The sequence below is a fragment of the Schistocerca nitens genome, chromosome 3 (assembly GCF_023898315.1).
Source record: "Schistocerca nitens isolate TAMUIC-IGC-003100 chromosome 3, iqSchNite1.1, whole genome shotgun sequence".
Classification (NCBI taxonomy): Eukaryota; Metazoa; Arthropoda; class Insecta; order Orthoptera; family Acrididae; genus Schistocerca; species Schistocerca nitens.
Window position 1 is genome coordinate 498,122,326 of NC_064616.1, and position 17,961 is coordinate 498,140,286.

The window sequence follows — 17,961 nt, forward strand, 5'->3', positions numbered from 1 at the left end:
TGTTAATGTAGGTGCGCAAAATGAGGATGGGTACAGTGTGTCATTGAAGACATTACATGATTTGAAAGGGATAATGAATAAGTATGAACTAAACTGTGAGAAAATAACGAAAATTCCATTGCCACCTTGTTTAAGTCATCCCATACCCCAAAATTTTCTGTTGCATATTTAACAATAAAGACTTGCTAGAGTGTGATATTGAAACAACCATCACTTTTGCTTTGTAATGTTGGTTGTGATTGCAGACTCAACTGTATCATAGCTCAGGGTCTAGGTTAGGTTGGAACGTTGTGTGGTTTAAGGTATATGATGTGCAAGTCAAAATAGTGGAAAGTACTTATGTTACTGTTAGAAGTTGATACTGGGAATAGTATTCGTGCAATACTTGAAAATGCACACAAAAGCGTAACTGCATATTGTACTCTCGGAAAAAATATCTGTGATGTAAATATAGTTGTTAAACATTTGGTAAAAGTTAACATAGTAGATGGCAAATAGCATCTTTAGTAGTTTATTCACGAAATATGTATAATACGCATCAAAATTCTGAGAAGAGCCTTATCCATTATCTGCAGTTTTCACTTTTATGATGAAAAGTGTGTCTAAATCTGTCACGAAAATTCCAGGCTACAGTATAGGTCTACCTATTAGCACAAGCTTTTTTCGTCATTCACATTTGTTGGCTGCACCAATTCTCAATTGAGTATAAAATTTTTCTCACAGCAAATTACCTTCTCGGTTCATTTCTTCAACCATAAGTATGTAATACACCCATATTGCGAGACACAAGGTTCTTAAAATGAAGTATGTGCGTAGGTCAACAGATGGTACACAGTATCTTATGTTAATTGCACTTTTTAGTTGTTACTTGCGACTACTAGTGGCGACTTATCACAGAAAGAATGACAACAGGTTCACAAAAAGAAGTACTAAACTCAGCTAACAGATGGCACACCACATTGAATGTTAAATGCTACTTGCGACTCCTAGTTGAGATTGAAATCACCGTCAGATTCTGTACAGTTGTTATTGTGATATCTATGACTTCTCAATCACTGTGATTTGTAACAGATACGCGATTTCTTGCACACCCTTCATTCTACCAGCCTTTCCACTCTGAGAAAAAGCGCCATCACACGAAGTACTCACATTCACCACCAGGGCACTGGAACTGTGCAGTAGTCTGTTAGTGTGGGATTACTTTTCTATTGATCGGCTTGGTTTTTAAGTATTTCACACTTTCAGAACGTTCAGTTCCTTTGTCTCCAATGTTTCCAAGATGATTGGAATAACAATTTTGCAGATTAGTCGGCCTAATCTCTTAGCATGATCCGAAGTGTTACCTGAGTCGCAATGTGAAACCTTTGAAGTGTTCAAATCATTGAGAACTGATGTACCTAAAATTGTGCAAGCCTGAGTACTGATAAATTTGGCAGCTTCACACATGAAATCATATATAATAATTGCTATCCAAACCAATAATCATGCAGGATAGAAGAAAAAATTTCACTAACCCAAGCACAGATCTGGGGGGGGGGGACCAGGGTATCTACCCCAGGTGGCAATTTCAGGGGCGCCAAATTCATGTCCTTGAACAAAAAAATCTTGTTTCACAAAATGCCTAGCATCCGGCGCACATTGGTCTATCGATTATTCATATGATTTTGGAACACATCTCTGTTGCTTTTTGAACATTTTTAAACACTTTCTAAATTGATTTCTGAACGAATTACAAACTGATTTTTGAATGTGTGCATAGTGTAAATGATGTCTCTGCCAGGGAAATACCTGCCCGTCAAGAAAGAAACAGCTTTCCCACAAACAAAAGGGGATGGGGTAATAGAAAATGAACCAAATAAAGGAGAATGGGTGAACATCAATCTCTGTTTGTTTATGTGGTTGACTGGGTGTGCAAATGATCAGCGTTGTTATAATTATTAGCGAAATCCATAGATTCAGGTTGCCAGAGTGGAAATAAACGTCTAACAGGAATAACAGTTAAGAAAGATTACATATTTCCTTCTCGCTGTATCCAGGAAAATTTTAGCCACCTACTAAGGACCATTTGTACAGTCCTTGGTTCGAAGGCAGTGAAGTTCTATTCTCTGAATACCGCGAAAAAACGCGTTGTAGGAACACATAATAACGCCTAACTGGAGAATAAATGTGAGATAACTAAACTGTTGATTCTGGTGGGATTAGTGAAGTTAAATGCAGAATAAGTTTTGACAATGGCTGGAATAGTTAAAGAATTCGTGATAATAAGATTGTTTGCTGGAATGAGGAAGGAGAAGAAACGGCGACATCTCATAAATCATATGGAAGAGTATGATGATTTCAAATTTATATAAAAATTTCGTACTACTACTGCTTTTTGATCTCATGAATGAGATACTGCAGCATACGAATGAAATGTGAAACTATTTGCTAACATAAAACTTTTTTCTTGTAATAGGCCTAATAGGCATTTGACATTGGGACCTCGTCAATTATATTCTGTTGTGTTATTTATGTAAATGAGGTAGATAAAACTGACAATTAGTGCCAAAACAATGTGTGTTACATTTGCTGCAATATTATAAAGGCCGATTTCGTTTGATCTAGAAGATAATGTGTAACGACACAAGTATATGTCAGACAGTGTAGGAATTGTTCCAGTCCATTTCGTAGAAGTTATTTCATTATCCTTTGTCATAACTTAAAAATACGATCAGTAGCATGTCAGTTGTAAAAACCTGTATAAAGCCAGCAGTGGGATGACAGAGCCCTGAGGGTGCATATGTCATCTATTTCGTTTTATCTAGAAGACAGTGTGTAATGACACAAGTATATCTCACTCAACATTTCAGTCTTGCTTCACATAAAAGTGTTTCAAGTTTAAAATAGATTTATTCTGTACTGATGAAAGTGTCTTTTGCTGCGATAACTAAAGTAATACATATGTACGGTCCATATTGTCCATATGCAGTGTGTGTCGCTATTTCAAAGTGGTTAGGACTTATATTGTGTGTTCTCCTCCCCCTTGTTTGCTTGACAAGTTACTATATCGGCTCCAATTATTCAAAATTAAAGATTGTGTGCTAACAAGGGAACCTCCCCATCGCACCCCCCTCAGATTTAGTTAGAAGTTGGCACAGTGGATAGGCCTTGAAAAACTGAACACAGATCAATCGAGAAAACAGGAAGAAGTTGTGTGGAACTATGAAAAAAATAAGCAAAATATACAAACTGAGTAGTCCATGCGCAGGATAGGCAATATCAAGGGTAATGCAAGCTCAGGAACGCCGTGGTCCCGTGGTTAGCGTGAGTTCTATCCTTATATAGATCATTTTTCGACTATAAATGACTGTGGTTGGCGGTCAGACTCGTAATTATAATGAGTGACAGTTGCATGCAGTAAGACCTCAGTGTTGATTTCACTAATCACTCTAGGCACTGCAGAGCTAAGCTCTTACAAGGGAACTTCCCAATCGCACCCCACTCAGATTTAGTTAGAAGTTGGCACAGTGGATAGGCCTTGAAAAACTTAACACAGATCAATCGAGAAAACAGGAAGAAGCTGTGTGGAACTATGAAAAAAATAAGCAAAATATACAAACTGAGTAGTCCATGCGCAGGATAGGCAATATCAAGGGTAATGCAAGCTCAGGAACGCCGTGGTCCCGTGGTTAGCGTGAGCAGCTGCGAAACGAGAGGTCCTTGGTTCAAGTCTACCTTCGAGTGAAAGTTTAATTTTTTGTTTTTAGACAATTTTCAAAGTTCAGACACTCACACATAATCAGCTTCGCTCTCCAAAATTCCAGGAAATGTTCAGATTTGCTTGGACATATGCAGGATTTGACGGTCTACACACGGAAAAATTTGAAAACGTTAAAAACATATGTTTTGACAGAGCACAGGGAAAACTATGCGAATGTGAAACTGTTGCATTCATTTATTGCAGTTTATGTGACAAACTCTTATGTTTCCATCACTTTTTTGGGAGTGATTATCACATCCACAAGAAAACCTAAATCGGGCAAGGTAGAAGAATCTTTTTACCCATTCGCCAAGTGTACACGTTAGGTGGGTCGACAACATATTCCTGTCGTGTGAAGCACATGCCGTCACCAGTGTCGTATAGAATATATCAGACGTGTTTTCCTGTGGAGGAATCTTTTGCCATATGACCTTGCGATCAAATGCTTTCGGTTCCCATTGGGGAGGCACGTCCTTCCGTCTACTAATCGCACGGTTTTGCGGTGCGGTCGCAAAACACAGACACTAAACTTATTACAGTGAACAGAGATGTCAATGCGAAAATAAAGAAATTAAATCTTTCACTCGAGGGAAGACTAGAACCAAGGACCTCTCGCTTCGCAGGTGCTCACGCTAACCACGGGATCTCGGCGCTCCTGAGCTAAGATTATCCTTGATGTTGCCTATCTTGCACATGGACTACTCAGTTTGTATATTTTGCTTTTTTTTTTCATAGTTCCACACAACTTCTTCCTGTTTTCTCGATTGATCTGTGTTCAGTTTTTCAAGGCCTAGCCACTGTGCCAACTTCTAACTAAATCTGAGGGGGGTGCGATGGGGAGGTTCCCTTGTAAGAGCTTAGCTCTGCAGTGCTTAGAGTGATTAGTGAAATCAACACTGAGGTCTTACTGCATGCAACTGTCACTCATTATAATTACGAGTCTGACCGCCAACCACAGTCATTTATAGTCGAAAAATGATCTATATAAGGATAGAACTGGGTGGGGCATCGCACGCAGCTTCCCATCGACTGGTCTTTCTTACATGGAGATCGGTTTTAGTGAACGTGTAGGCGAGTCTTGCAAAGATTTTGCGAAAGTTAGGAAACAGAATTGGGAACTGTTTTCAAAATTTTGGAGAGATTTTGGGTAAGAACAGTGTATAGGAAGTTTTCACACATTAATTTGAAGTAATATTACGAAGTTTTTTTAAGATGATGGATAAGCTGCCACTAGGAGAGGAGCATAGACTATTAGGAGATGTAGACAAAATCGATGCCACTGACGGGAATGCAACATTGTAGTGACAATCCTGGAAGTACAGTGGTCTGAATTTATAGCAGTGAAGCAAGAGCTGATAGATGTCGACCAGGGAGGTTCAGAGGATTCAATTATGTATCTGCTTTTGAAAATAAAGCAGGAAAAATAGATTCAGATCAAAAAGGGTTAGACAAAGCAGTTATATATCCTACTGAAGTAGGAACAGTGATAATGGGACTAGGTCTGAACATAATGAATAAGGATAATCCAGCAATGAGGATGTTGTAGTCAATGTCGTCATAAATTCAGACAGAATTTAGTCAGGCAACACAGAAGCAAAATCAAGCTATGCAAACTATAGATGCGTAATTTAGTCAAACTATGTACACTGTACATGTGAAATTTAGTCAACAAAGGGTGTTAATACAGGCAATGGATACTAAACAAAACCAAACCATGTGAGAGGTAAATCAATTACAACAGTCACTGACAACTCATATAAGTCAATCAATAGAGAAATTGGAAACTAAACACAAACAGGCCATGCAAACACTAACAGACAAGGTTACACAACTGAACAGGAAGTTAGACGAAAAGACAGGTTTAATTTACAAGTCATTAAAAGAGGAACTTGAGGAAGAGGTAACGGAGTTTGTAGACCAGAAAGTATATGAAGAAGTAACAAAACAGGTGAAGGTAGTTAACGAAAGGATAGATAATTTTGAGGGAAGGGTAGACAACATATAAACTACTGTCCAGGAAATACAAACTCAAACTGATATTAAAATTCAGGGCTTTGGAGAACTGTAGCAGAGAGATTAAATGAAACTGTTACCAAAATAAATACTGAAGCAGATAATAAAAATAAATCATTAGTAGAAAAGGTTAAGTTAGAGAATAGAAGTGTGTTAGCACCCTTTATTACATTTGAAGGGGCATGCCACAATCAGTTAAGAATTGAAATAGAAAAGTTTGACCCAAAAGGTAAAATTCATCCAGTGACATTTATGAAGTCATGTAGAAAGTTGTTCCTTAAAGAACTCCCAGAAAAACAGAGAATAATAATAGCTGAAAATAGACTCATTGGTGATGCTAGTAACTGTGCAGTTAAAGCTAGGGAAGAACGTGAAACTCTGGAGGAAGTTTTTCATGAATTTCAGGAATAATTTTGGTCAAGTAATAAACAAAGTGAAGTTTATCAGGTATTTTATATACACCACCATATAGAAGGTAGGGAAGTAAAAGTATGAGAGAGTATTGTGAAGTTCTATGTAGGAAGGTTGAACACGTTAAGGGACTGAAAATGGAGGAACATTTATTACATGTGTTACATAGAAAGCTGCCTTGGAGCATACAGAGTTATGTCAGTTTGGGCTACTGTGATAGAGCAACATTCTTGAGGAGACTAGATGAACTTGATGTTTGGAATAGGGCTAATGAAATCAGATATTATTATAATAATCAAAACAGATCCCACAATAACAAGAATAACCACAATAATAATAATAGAAATGAGAATAGGGAGTATGCTGTGGGAGCACTGAGGTCAGACAGAGGTAGGAGAGGTGGAATAGGTCGTGGACATAGAGGTGGTTACAGTCCTAGGATCTATTACTCGGATCATGATCAGTGAAATAAAGTGATGGGCCAAACTGGAGCGGATAGAGAGGATAGGGCCCCACAACAGCAAAGGCAGACTAATAAATGGGTGTTCAAGATGAATAAATGTTATGGTGAGAGGCACATTGATAAGTCGAAAATTAATAGTGGATTTAAAAACAGAGATGATAAATACTATGCCTGGTGTGACAAAGACATAAAGTACAGGGGAAAGAGAGAATGGGAATCTAAATTAAAATGGGTACAGGGTTTGCCTGAGATGCTTAGAAAACAGGAGATACAGAGGTATCATAAACTAAGAAAGGCTTATCGGGTAGACACAGATGATATTTTGCCAGTAGAGCAATATGAAACTAAGGAAAGTACATCCCAAAAGGCAAATTGTGTTTCCAGAGAGGTAGTAAGTGATTGTTGTACTTGTAGATACATAAATAAAGTAGTGAACAGTAGCACTAATGAAATGGGGGGGGGAGGTGTTATAATTGAAACCAGTGACAGTACTGGTAAGGTAGAGACTGAGGAATATGATCACTGGGTAGATATATTATGCAATTTAGGTGCAAATGTAATTGAATATGGGAAGAAGGAGGCAGGGAATGTGAAGAATAGGCAGGAGAAAACAGAGGAAAGGTGTAATGTGAATACAGCAGACAGTATTGAGAGTAATATTGCCGCTGCGAATTATAGTGAGGAGTCAGCGGATAGTGATAGTTCCAGTGATCATAGTGAAGACTGTGATTGTGATGGGGAGAATAAGGATGAAGAGATTACTGGTATATGTGCTACTGTAAATGAACCTGAGCTATGTGATACATGTGTAATCGATGATGGTGAACTACTAGGAGGTGATTTATTGGAATATGATGTAAATGAGGCAAAGAGAGAGTAAATAGATGGGCAAGATACACTCAGAGAAGTTTGTAGGCAATGAAGTATAGCAAGTATACCAGATATTGGACAGGGAACCTTGAAAGAAGCCCGGGAGTCAGATGATGTAGAAGCTACAGAGCAAGAAATCCCAGAAGACAAAGTACACGTATTTAATCCGAATGGATAGGCATAATGAAAGTGATAGTGATGAGGAAAATATAAATGGGGTGAGAGATCTGCCATAACGGAAATTCAGAAAGAAGGGGAAGAGCAGTGGACACCACGAAAAGAGTATGTAGGAGGGAACAGAAAGCAGGCCCCCGATAAGAGTTATGATTTAGTTCAGCGGAAGTCAACTGAATCAGATGTCAGGGAAAACTAGATACCTCCAAATGAATATGAATTAGACAGAAGGAACAAACCGCCTCATAAGATTAATAAAGTAGTCCACAGTATGTTGACCAATGGACTGATGAGGTGATAGAACAAGATTTATTGAGGAAGGTGAAATAGAGATGTCAACCAAAGTAGGGCAACCAATTATTGAAGTAAAGCTATATGGGATTAAGGAGTGTGTCTTGCTGGACACAGGGAGTGAAGTAACAGGTATTGTAGAGAGCTTATGGAAGCATTTGCCTCAGGATAATAAAATTGCAGATATGTCGGTGTCAGGTTTAAAGATAATTAGAGCTACAAGAAAACTGAGTAAGCCCATTAGGAAACAAATGTATTTGTCATTCAAAGTAGGAAAGTGTATGGTAGAGAGTGTATTCTTAGTAATCCCTGATCTGAACATGAATATTATACTTGGCTCAGATCGGATGAGTGACCAACCATGCAACCTATATTACCCAATGATGTGTTAGAATTACTTGCTTTGGATTTCTTTGGTCCATTACCAAGAACGACAGGAGGTTTCTATTACATTTTAGTAGCAGTGGATGTGTTCTCTAAATGTATCAGATGGAAACCCTTTGTGAAAGGCCACTGGAAAAGCAGTAAGTGATAAGATAATCAAGGACTATTTTACACAAGTAGGCAAACCTAAAGCCATTTTAATGGATAATGGATCTCAGTTTATCTTTGAGAAATGGAAAAGTAGTATGGAAGATCAGGGAGTAGAGTTAAAATACATAGCAGCTTACATGCAGCAAGTTATCCATCTAAATTTTGTATGTGAGAGATAGGTAGGCTGATAAACATAGTACTTGGGGAAATATGTGTCTTATATGGAGAATGTATTAAACAATTTAGGTCATGAGAGTACTGGGTTTACTCTCACTGAAATTATGAAGGGAATGAGAAAGCCAAATATCACTGAGGAGAATGTCCTATTTCCAACTAGGAAGGACATGGACATGGATGAAAAGAAGAAGCTGGTTAGAGAACATTTAGGAAAGAACTGACTGAACGTAAGAATAGGCATGATTGAGAGGGTAGATTGATCAGAATGCAAATAGGAGACCTGCTTTTGGTGAAATCACATGAGAAATCTAAAGAAATTACTGCTGAGACTTCCAAATTTTTCCACATACACAAAGAACTCTTTTAGGTGGTGAATATACTGCACTCCAATGCATATTATTTGGTATTTCCCAAATCAAGAGAGAAGTATGGAGTGAGGAATACTGAGGACTCTAAACTGCTGAAGAAAAGAGAAAAAGAGTCATTCAAAGTAATAAAGAGTACTGTAAAATATATATGGTTATATATATACATATTTGAAAAATAGGACTTTTGTAAAACATAATATATCAAATATTATTGACACTATAGTAATTATAAACCGTGAGGTAGATGTAGGGCAGTCTAATGAAGAACACTAACTAAATATTGGTTAAAATAGATTTTAAATTGATTCATTGAGGAATATATGTGGAGTAGATTTAAGTAAAGAAAGGACTAGGTAGATAATAAGGTTAGATTGATTAGTTTGATGCTGTGGTGGTATTTATTATAGAAATAATGATGTTTGTAGTAAATATTTTGAGTTACTCAACTGTACTGATAAAGACTTGAAAGCAAGTCAACACTACATTTTCGTAGTTTCAGATTCCTAAAATAAGATTTAAAGGAGTATATGGTTTAGGTTCTTGTAATATTATGAAACTTTACTATGTACTAGCGGAATTCTCGGTAGGAGGTGTGTGTATACAGAGACTCAGTGAGTGAAATGTTTGGTAAAAAACGTTTATAAAGACACTGAATGAGACACTGAATGAGACACTGAATGAGTGACATATTTGGTAAAAAAAAGTTTAAACACAGCTAGGTTTAGGTAGTTCTGAGTTCTAGGGGACTGATGACCTCAGATGTCAAGTCCCATAGTGCTCAGAGCCATTTGAACCATTTGAACCGAGCTTCCATATACACTACTGTGAAACATTTGGTAAAAGTTTTGTAGTGACCTCCCCCTCCCCTGCATTTTTGTGGTTTATGTGCGACATTTGTGTGCAATACGCAACAAAATACTCATCGGAGCATTGTACATTATCTAATATACGTTTCCTGAATTTGTTTTGCAATTTTCGATTGTATGATGAAAAGTGCGGTAGGTGTGTTTAAATATGGCGTGAATGTGAACGTTAGCCTACAGTGCAGGTCACTCTGTTTTCACAGCCTCCATATGGCACTCACATCTTTGGTTTCACCGAATCGCAACCGAATTATCATCTTTCAACCCAACATAGATCGTGGTGTACGCTACAAAACCAAGATTACAGAGGTGGGGTGGGGAGTTACATCGCACTCTAGCCAAACACATCAATGCTGATGCCAAGTAAAAAATCTCAGAGCAAATTAGCTCCTTGGTTCATTTCTTGAGCATGAGATACGATGTTCTTAGAACAAAGCGTAAATGTCAGTCAACAGATGGCACACGGGGTTGAATGTTAAATGCTACTCGGTTGTTACTTGCTGCTTATTATTATTACTTATGACTGAAATCGCAGCCAGATTCTGTAAAGTTATTGTTGTGAAAACCATGAATTCCCGGTCACTGTAATAAGTAAGAGATACGCGATTTTTTCCCTACCACTACTATACTCTGTTCGTCGTAAGAACGATCCTGATGTAAACAAACACGTGCGCGGCAATTGGTGAATGGTCCTAGCAGACATTCATGGATTTTGTTACACCATTGGAAATAGACCCTACTTATGTATTAGACTTTTGTGTTATGCTACCGCTTCTGAATCTTTAAGGCATTCTAATGCATTAACAGACAGCTATGGTTTTGCTGATCGGTATGATAAATGCTTACGTCATGTATTTCTTATTTCAACTCTCAGTGTACAGTCGATTCCTCTGAATAGTTCTGAGAACGACGTTGTGGCTAGTTCTGATTGGTACATGTGAGTTTGGTTTGTAAATACTCTCTCAACTTCTCCTTTGAACACAAAATGCCGAAAAGCCTAAGTTTTCAGCTTCTTTTTTTAAAGAAATTGAGAAACATGGTATAGTATCATTATAATACAACTATTCCTAAATCTACACAGGTACTGAAGAAAATGGCTTCTCAACACCCACGCGGGTAGTCATTGTGGTGCTTCCAACTCATTCTTGTTTCCCACGTGTACGGCGAAAATGACTGAAACTGCATCATCTTCTTTTGTGAAACATAGATGAGGAACACAGTAAAAAAGCGGTGAAACACTGATAGTTCTCATTATTTATGAGAACTTATCGGAAAAACATCCATCACTACTGATAAAGGAATTTGCAGCAATGACATCCGAGTTTACCGGTGTTTCTGTGACAGCTGTAACGTGTGCATATAAAGAAAGACGCAATACAAGTAAGCTGTCAACTCCAGGAAAGACAAGACAAAGTCAATCGTGTGTTTTAGGATTATGTGATGGTTTCGTTAAAAATGCTGTGCGGTCAAAGGTGCAGGCTTTTTTTTTTCCAGGAACGCAACTCCTGCAGTAAACAAGGTACTTCAAACGGTAAATAATGACGATGACTTGCCTACTTTTAAACGAATAACATTTTATAAACTGATAAAAAACAATGGTTTTCAGTTCGAAAGTAGGAAAAGGAATAGCGCAATTACAGATAGAGAGGATATTGCTTTTTGGAGGAGGCGTTCTCTCCGGCAGATACAATAGTTTCGACACGAGAAACGGAAGATTTTTTACCTTGACGAAACAGGGGTTAACGCAAGACACAAAAAGTGTGAACTGGGAAAACAGTGACTGATGAGAGACAAGCTTTTGTTGCAGGTCTATCGCACGGGTTAAAAAATCCGACGGGAAAAGGAAAAAGGCTATTATAGCGCATATTGGAAGCAGCTGTTTTGTTGTGAAAAGTGCTGAATTGATTATTGAATCAAAAAAGACTGGAGATCTTCGCGAAGACATGAATGGTGAAGTATTCCTAAAATGGTCCAAAGATATTCTACCCAAATTAGAGCCCAGTAGTGTTATAATTATGGAAAATGCTTCATATCATAGTGTTAACATTGAGTGTAGGCCCAAAAAATCTTGGAGGAATTTGCTGAGTGTAAAAGGAGGACATGCTAATCCTACTGCGAAGCTTGAATTACTAAAACAGGTTGAAGCTTACGTTCTAGATCATCACATTATTGATGAAACGAGACAGTCTGCAGGTCACATTGCCATTAAAAAAATGGTTCAAATGGCTCTGAGCACTATGGGACTTAACATCTATGGTCATCAGTCCCCTAGAACTTAGAACTACTTAAACCTAACTAACCTAAGGACATCACACAACACCCAGTCATCACGAGGCAGAGAAAATCCCTGACCCCGCCGGGAATCGAACCCGGGAAACCGGGCGCGGGAAGCGAGAACGCTACCGCACGACCACGAGCTGCGGACAATTGCCATTAGGTTACCAACGTACCACTGCAATCTGAATCCAATAGAACTTATTTGGAACCAAACTGAAGGATATTTCGTAAAAAAATAATACGACATTTAAGCTACCAGACGTGCTTAATGCACGAAGCTCTATCGCACTTCACTGTTGATCGCTGGTGGGAAGCAGAACAACACGCTGTAGAAGAAGAAGACAAAATGTGACACTTTCGTGGGTTCATAGATTATGTTGATGATCGGCTACTCAGAAATGCTGAAGATGGCAGTTCTATTGGTGACATGTCCTCTTCACATTCAGATTCATAGATGGAAGGAGCTCAGAGGTCACCACGACTGACCTGAGTAATACCTTAAGAGGCTTCAGTATTTAATTATACAGCGAAATCACCGCAATATACTCTTAAAATCATATATTGCTCTCTCACATAAATTATGCTGTGTTAACGCAAGTTTTTTTATGTTCTTTTTCTAAGCTAAAATATAGTTTTCGCCTGGTCCCTTAATAAGTGATTTACCGGAAATATTGATTTATCCCCGTTAAAATTTAAATGGCATTTTTAAAGTTTTATTCTTTGTCTGCTGTTTGTTGGTTTTATTAATTATCTGCAGGTGTAACGTTTGGCCTAATCTGCTTCCAAATGTTTTATTTTAATAATTTTGATGTGAATGATTTCAGTGTTTCAGCATTTTCAAATACTTATCTGCGTAAAGCGTTGTGCGTTGGGTTATCTTCTCTGAGTAGTGCGGGCGAGCTACGCTACTGCACATACCGTAACGTTATTGTTGTACCGGACTATACAAAGCTGAAGTTCCCCGCGAAATAATATACAGTGAGGTAATAGAAAATGCGCGAGAATATACAGTGCAATGTCCACATCAGGATTATTCTTACGATTAATAGATTATAAGGTTGTTGTTGTTGTGGTCTTCAGTCCTGAGACTGGTTTGATGCAGCTCTCCATGCTACCCTATCCTGTCCAAGCTTCTTCATCTCCCAGTACTTACTGCATCCTACATCCTTCTGAATCTGCTTAGTGTATTCATCTCTTGGTCTCCCTCTACGATTTTTGCCCTCCACGCTGCCCTCCAATGCTAAATTTGTGATCTCTTGATGCCTCAGAACATGTCCTACCAACCGGTCCCTTCTTCTTGTCAAGTTGTGCCACAAACTCCTCCTCAATTCTATTCAATACCTCCTCATTAGTTATGTGATATACCCATCGAATCTTCAGCATTCTTCCGTAGCACCAAATTTCGAAAGCTTCTATTCTCTTCTTGTCCAAACTATTTATCGTCCATGTTTCACTTCCATACATGGCTACACTCCATACAAATACTTTCAGAAACGACTTCCTGACACTTAAACCTATACTCGATGTTAACAAATCTCTCTTCTTCAGAAACGCTTTCCTTGCCATTGCCAGTCTACATTTTATATCTTCTCTACTTCGACCATCATCAGTTATTTTGCTCCCCGAATAGCAAAACTCCTTTACTACTTTAAGTGTCTCATTTCCTAATCTAATTCCCTCAGCATCACCCGACCTAATTCGACTACATTCCATTAACCTCGTTTGCCTTTTGTTGATGTTCATCTTATATCCTTCTTTCAAGACACTGTCCATTCCGTTCAACTGCTCTTCCAAGTCCTTTACTGTCTCTGACAGAATTACAATGTCACCGGCGAACCTCAATGTTTTTATTTCATCTCCATGGATTTTAATAGCTAGTCCGAACTTTTCTTTTGTTTCATTTACTGCTTGCTCAATATACAGATTGAATAACATCTGGGAGGGGCTACAATCCTGTCTCACTCACTTCCCAACCACTGCTTCCCTTTCATGCCCCTCGACTCTTATAACTGCCATCTGGTTTCTGTAAAAATTGTAAACAGCCTTCCGATCCCTGTATTTTACCCCTGCCACCTTTAGAATGTGAAAGATAGTATTCCAGTCAACATTGTCAAAAGCTTTCTCTAAGTCTACAAATGCTAGAAACGTAGGTTTGCCTTTCCTTAATCTTTTTCCTAAGATAAGTCGCAAGGTCAGTATTGCCTCACGTGTTCCAGTATTTCTACGGAATCCAAACTGATCTCCCCGAGGTCGGCTTCTACCAATTTTTCCATTCGTCTGTAAAGAATTTGTGTTAGTATTTTGCAGCTGTGACTTATTAAACTGATAGTTCGGTAATTTTCACATCTGTCAACACCTGCTTTCTTTGGGATTGGAATTATTATATTCTTCTTGAAGTCTGAGGGTATTTCGCCTGTTTCATACATCTTGCTCACTAGATGGTAGAGTTCTGTCAGGACTGGCTCTCCCAAGGCCGTCAGTAGTTCTAATGGAATTTTGTCTACTCCCGGGGCCTTGTTTCGACTCAGGTCTTTCAGTGCTCTGTCAAACTCTTCACGCAATATCGTATCTCCCATTTCATATTCATCTACATCCTCTTCCATTTCCATAATATTGTCCTCAATACATCACCCTTGTATAGACCCTCTATATACTCCTTCCACCTTTCTGCTTTCCCTTCTTTGTTTAGAACTGGGTTTCCATCTGAGCTCTTGATATTCATACAAGTGATTCTCTTCTCTCCAAAGGTCTCTTTTATTTTCCTGTAGGCAGTATCTATCTTACCCCTAGTGATATATGTCTCTACATCCTTACATTTGTCCTCTAGCCATCATTGCTTAGCCATTTTGCATTTCCTGTCGATATCATTTTTGAGACGTTTGTATTCCTTTTTGCCTGCTTCATTTACTGCATTTTTATATTTTCTCCTTTCATCAATTAAATTCAATATTTCTTCTGTTACCCAAGGATTTCTACTAGCCCTCGTCTTTTTACCTACTTGATCCTCTGCTTGCCTTCACTACTTCATCCCTCAGAGCTACCCATCCTTCTTCTACTGTACTTCTTTCCCCCATTCATGTCAATTGTTCCCTTATGCTCTCCCTGAAACTCTGTACAACCTCTGGTTTAGTCAGTTTATCCAGGTCCCATATCCTTAAATTCCCACCTTTTTGCAGTTTCTTCAGTTTTAATCTACAGCTAATAACCAATAGATAGTGGTCAGAGTCCACATCTACCCCTGGAAACGCCTTACAATTTAAAACCTGGTTCCTAAATCTCTGTCTTACCATTATATAATCTATCTGATACCTTCTAGTATCTCCAGGATTCTTCCATGTATACAACCTTCTTTTATGATTCTTGAACCAAGTGTCAGCTATGATTAAGTTATGCTCTGTGCAAAATTTTACCAGACGGCTTCCTCTTTCATTTCTTACCCCCAAACCATATTCACCTACTATGTTTCCTTCTCTCCCTTTTTCTACTCTCGAATTACAGTCACCCATGACTATTAAATTTTCGTCTCCCTTCACTATCTGAATAGTTTCTTTTATCTCATCATACATTTCATCAATTTCTTCATCATCTGCAGAGCTAGTTGGCATATAAACTTGTACTACTGTAGGAGGCGTGGGCATCGTGTCTATCTTGGCCACAATAATGCGTTCACTATGCTGTTCATAGTAGCCTATTTCTTAATTCATTATTAAACCTACTCCTGCATTACCCCTATTTGATTTTGTATTTATAAACCTGTATTCACCTGACCAAGAGTCTTGTTCCTCCTGCCACCGAACTTAACTAATTCCCACTATATCTAACTTTAACCTATCCATTTCCCTTTTTAAATTTTCTAACCTACCTGCCAGATTAAGGGATCTGACATTCCACGCTCCGATCAGTAGAACGCCAGTTTTCTTTCTTATGATAACGACGTCCTCCTGAGTAGTCCCCGTCCGGAGATCCGAATGGGGGACTATTTCACCTCCGGAATATTTTACCCAAGAGGACGCCATCATCATTTAACCATACAGTAAAGATGCATGCCCTCGGGAAAAATTATGGCCGTAGCTTCCCCTTGCTTTCAGCCGTTCGCAGTACCAGCACAGCAAGGCCTTTTTGGTTAATGTTACAAGGCCAGATCAGTCAATCATCCAGACTGTTGCCCCTGCAACTACTGAAAAGGCTGCTGCCCCTCTTCAGGAACCACGCGTTTGTGCGGCCTCTCAACAGATACCCTTCCGTTGTGGTTGCACCTACGGTACGGCCATCTGTATCGCTGAGGCACGAAAGCCTCCTCTCCTCACCAACGGCAAGGTCCGTGGTTCATTGGGGGTGGGGGTGGGGGGGGGACTATAAGGTATAAACGTCCAAATATTGGTGACAGGGAAGAATATGAATGTTATTGCTCCTCATTTCACTCAGAGTTATTTAAGATGTCCTCTTAGGTTCCTGCGTTAACTCTCACCTCTCACTCAGAAATCGCCACATATTCAGAAATAAAGGGCCATATTTGTGAGAAGAAAGGACGTGAATTCTGTTGCTGCTCGTTTCACTTGCTGGGATTAATGCTGTTCTCTTAGTTTCCGGAATACTTACACGCTCAGGAATCGCCACGTATTCAGAATTAAACAGCCAAATACTTAATTCGTCCGTCGTTTTGTAATCAACCTTAGCTTTGAGAGACTCATGGTGTTCCAACATATGCAGAAGCTCTGAATTATCTACCTCCAGTAACATTCCAGTAATTTTCCCAGCTAATTCTGGATACATATGCTGAATTAAGGGGAACAGACGTTCTCCCAACATCTGTTTCTGGTCACGATGGGAAGCCTCAGCCAACATTGAGGCAGTCAGTGGTTCTTGGCCTTGAATGTGCACAGCCTGCTGTACAGGCGGTTGCTGTGCCACAGGCATTGGTTGTGGTGGGTTACGCATATTAGCTGTGTACTTGTATGTAGCAGGACCTCCCTGAGCAGAAACTGACACAGTTGGAGCACCCATTGGACGGCCCTGGATGCTACCCGCTCCAACGGACTGTTGACCTGTAATTGACCTTGCAGACAGTTGGTTTCGAATTGAAGTTGGCTGCGCTGCAGGTCTTGGAGCAGCACGGAAAGGCAAATTTCCAAATGTCGAAGCAGTGCCCTGAGCATTAGGACGCACTTGGGGTTGTGCAGTCCAGCGTGGTTTTGCTCTTATTGGTGTCATCTGTGCTGGAGTGTAATAACGTTGCGGCTGGGCGGCAAGTGTTGGAACGAAGTATCCACCGCCTGCATTTGGCTGGAAGATCTGCTGTCCCATTTGCTGCATTCTCATGTTGGCCATTCTCTGCATATATTGAGACGCCAAATGAGCTTTGCGGTCTTCCTTTCTTTGCGCTAGGGCAACATACAGAGGTTTAGTACCAACAATCCTACCATTCATCTCTGTTACAGCCTTAGTTGCTTCCTCAGGTGAAGAAAAGCAAACAAATCCAAATCCTTTACTACGTCCATCTTCCAGCATGACCTTAGCACTAGTAATAGTTCCAAAAGGTGCGAACTCTTTACGCAGTCGTTCGTCATCTATTGTGTCGTCAAATATTGCAGAACATGCTTGTATCACTTTCATGATAATGTCCCAGAATGTGTTAACAACGTTAAGGTGAAAAAAATTGTATGCATATAGCTTCGACTCCATAACCTACGACTTTGTAGGGCCACTGCCTAGTCTTTAAATAAAAATTATATTTCCTTAGCAAAAGTAATGAGAAGTTACGTGAAAGCCGCTGTGGAGTGC

At 39.2% G+C, this 17,961-nt stretch overlaps 1 protein-coding gene across 1 annotated transcript; it reads right to left on the reverse strand.

Annotated features, from left to right (window-relative positions):
• Positions 1–1,132: 1,132 nt before the first annotated feature.
• Positions 1,133–17,688, reverse strand: LOC126249296 (polyadenylate-binding protein 1A-like). The gene is made up of 2 exons (XM_049950949.1): positions 16,909–17,688; positions 1,133–1,183 (listed from the first exon to the last, which is right to left on the reverse strand). The coding sequence occupies exons 1-2, from the start codon at positions 17,686–17,688 to the stop codon at positions 1,133–1,135; spliced, it is 831 nt and encodes a 276-aa protein (XP_049806906.1).
• Between the last annotated feature and the right edge of the window lie 273 nt (positions 17,689–17,961).

What these genes read in the sequence shown, in the direction of transcription:
- LOC126249296 (XM_049950949.1), bottom strand. Translation starts at nt 17,688, where the DNA reads ATGCTGGAAGATGGACGTAGTAAAGGATTTGGATTTGTTTGCTTTTCT. An exon ending in TTACTGGAATGTTACTGGAG is followed by an intron (nt 1,184 to 16,908) that starts GTAGATAATTCA and finishes CCACACTAACAG; the next exon opens with ACTACTGCACAGTTCCAGTG.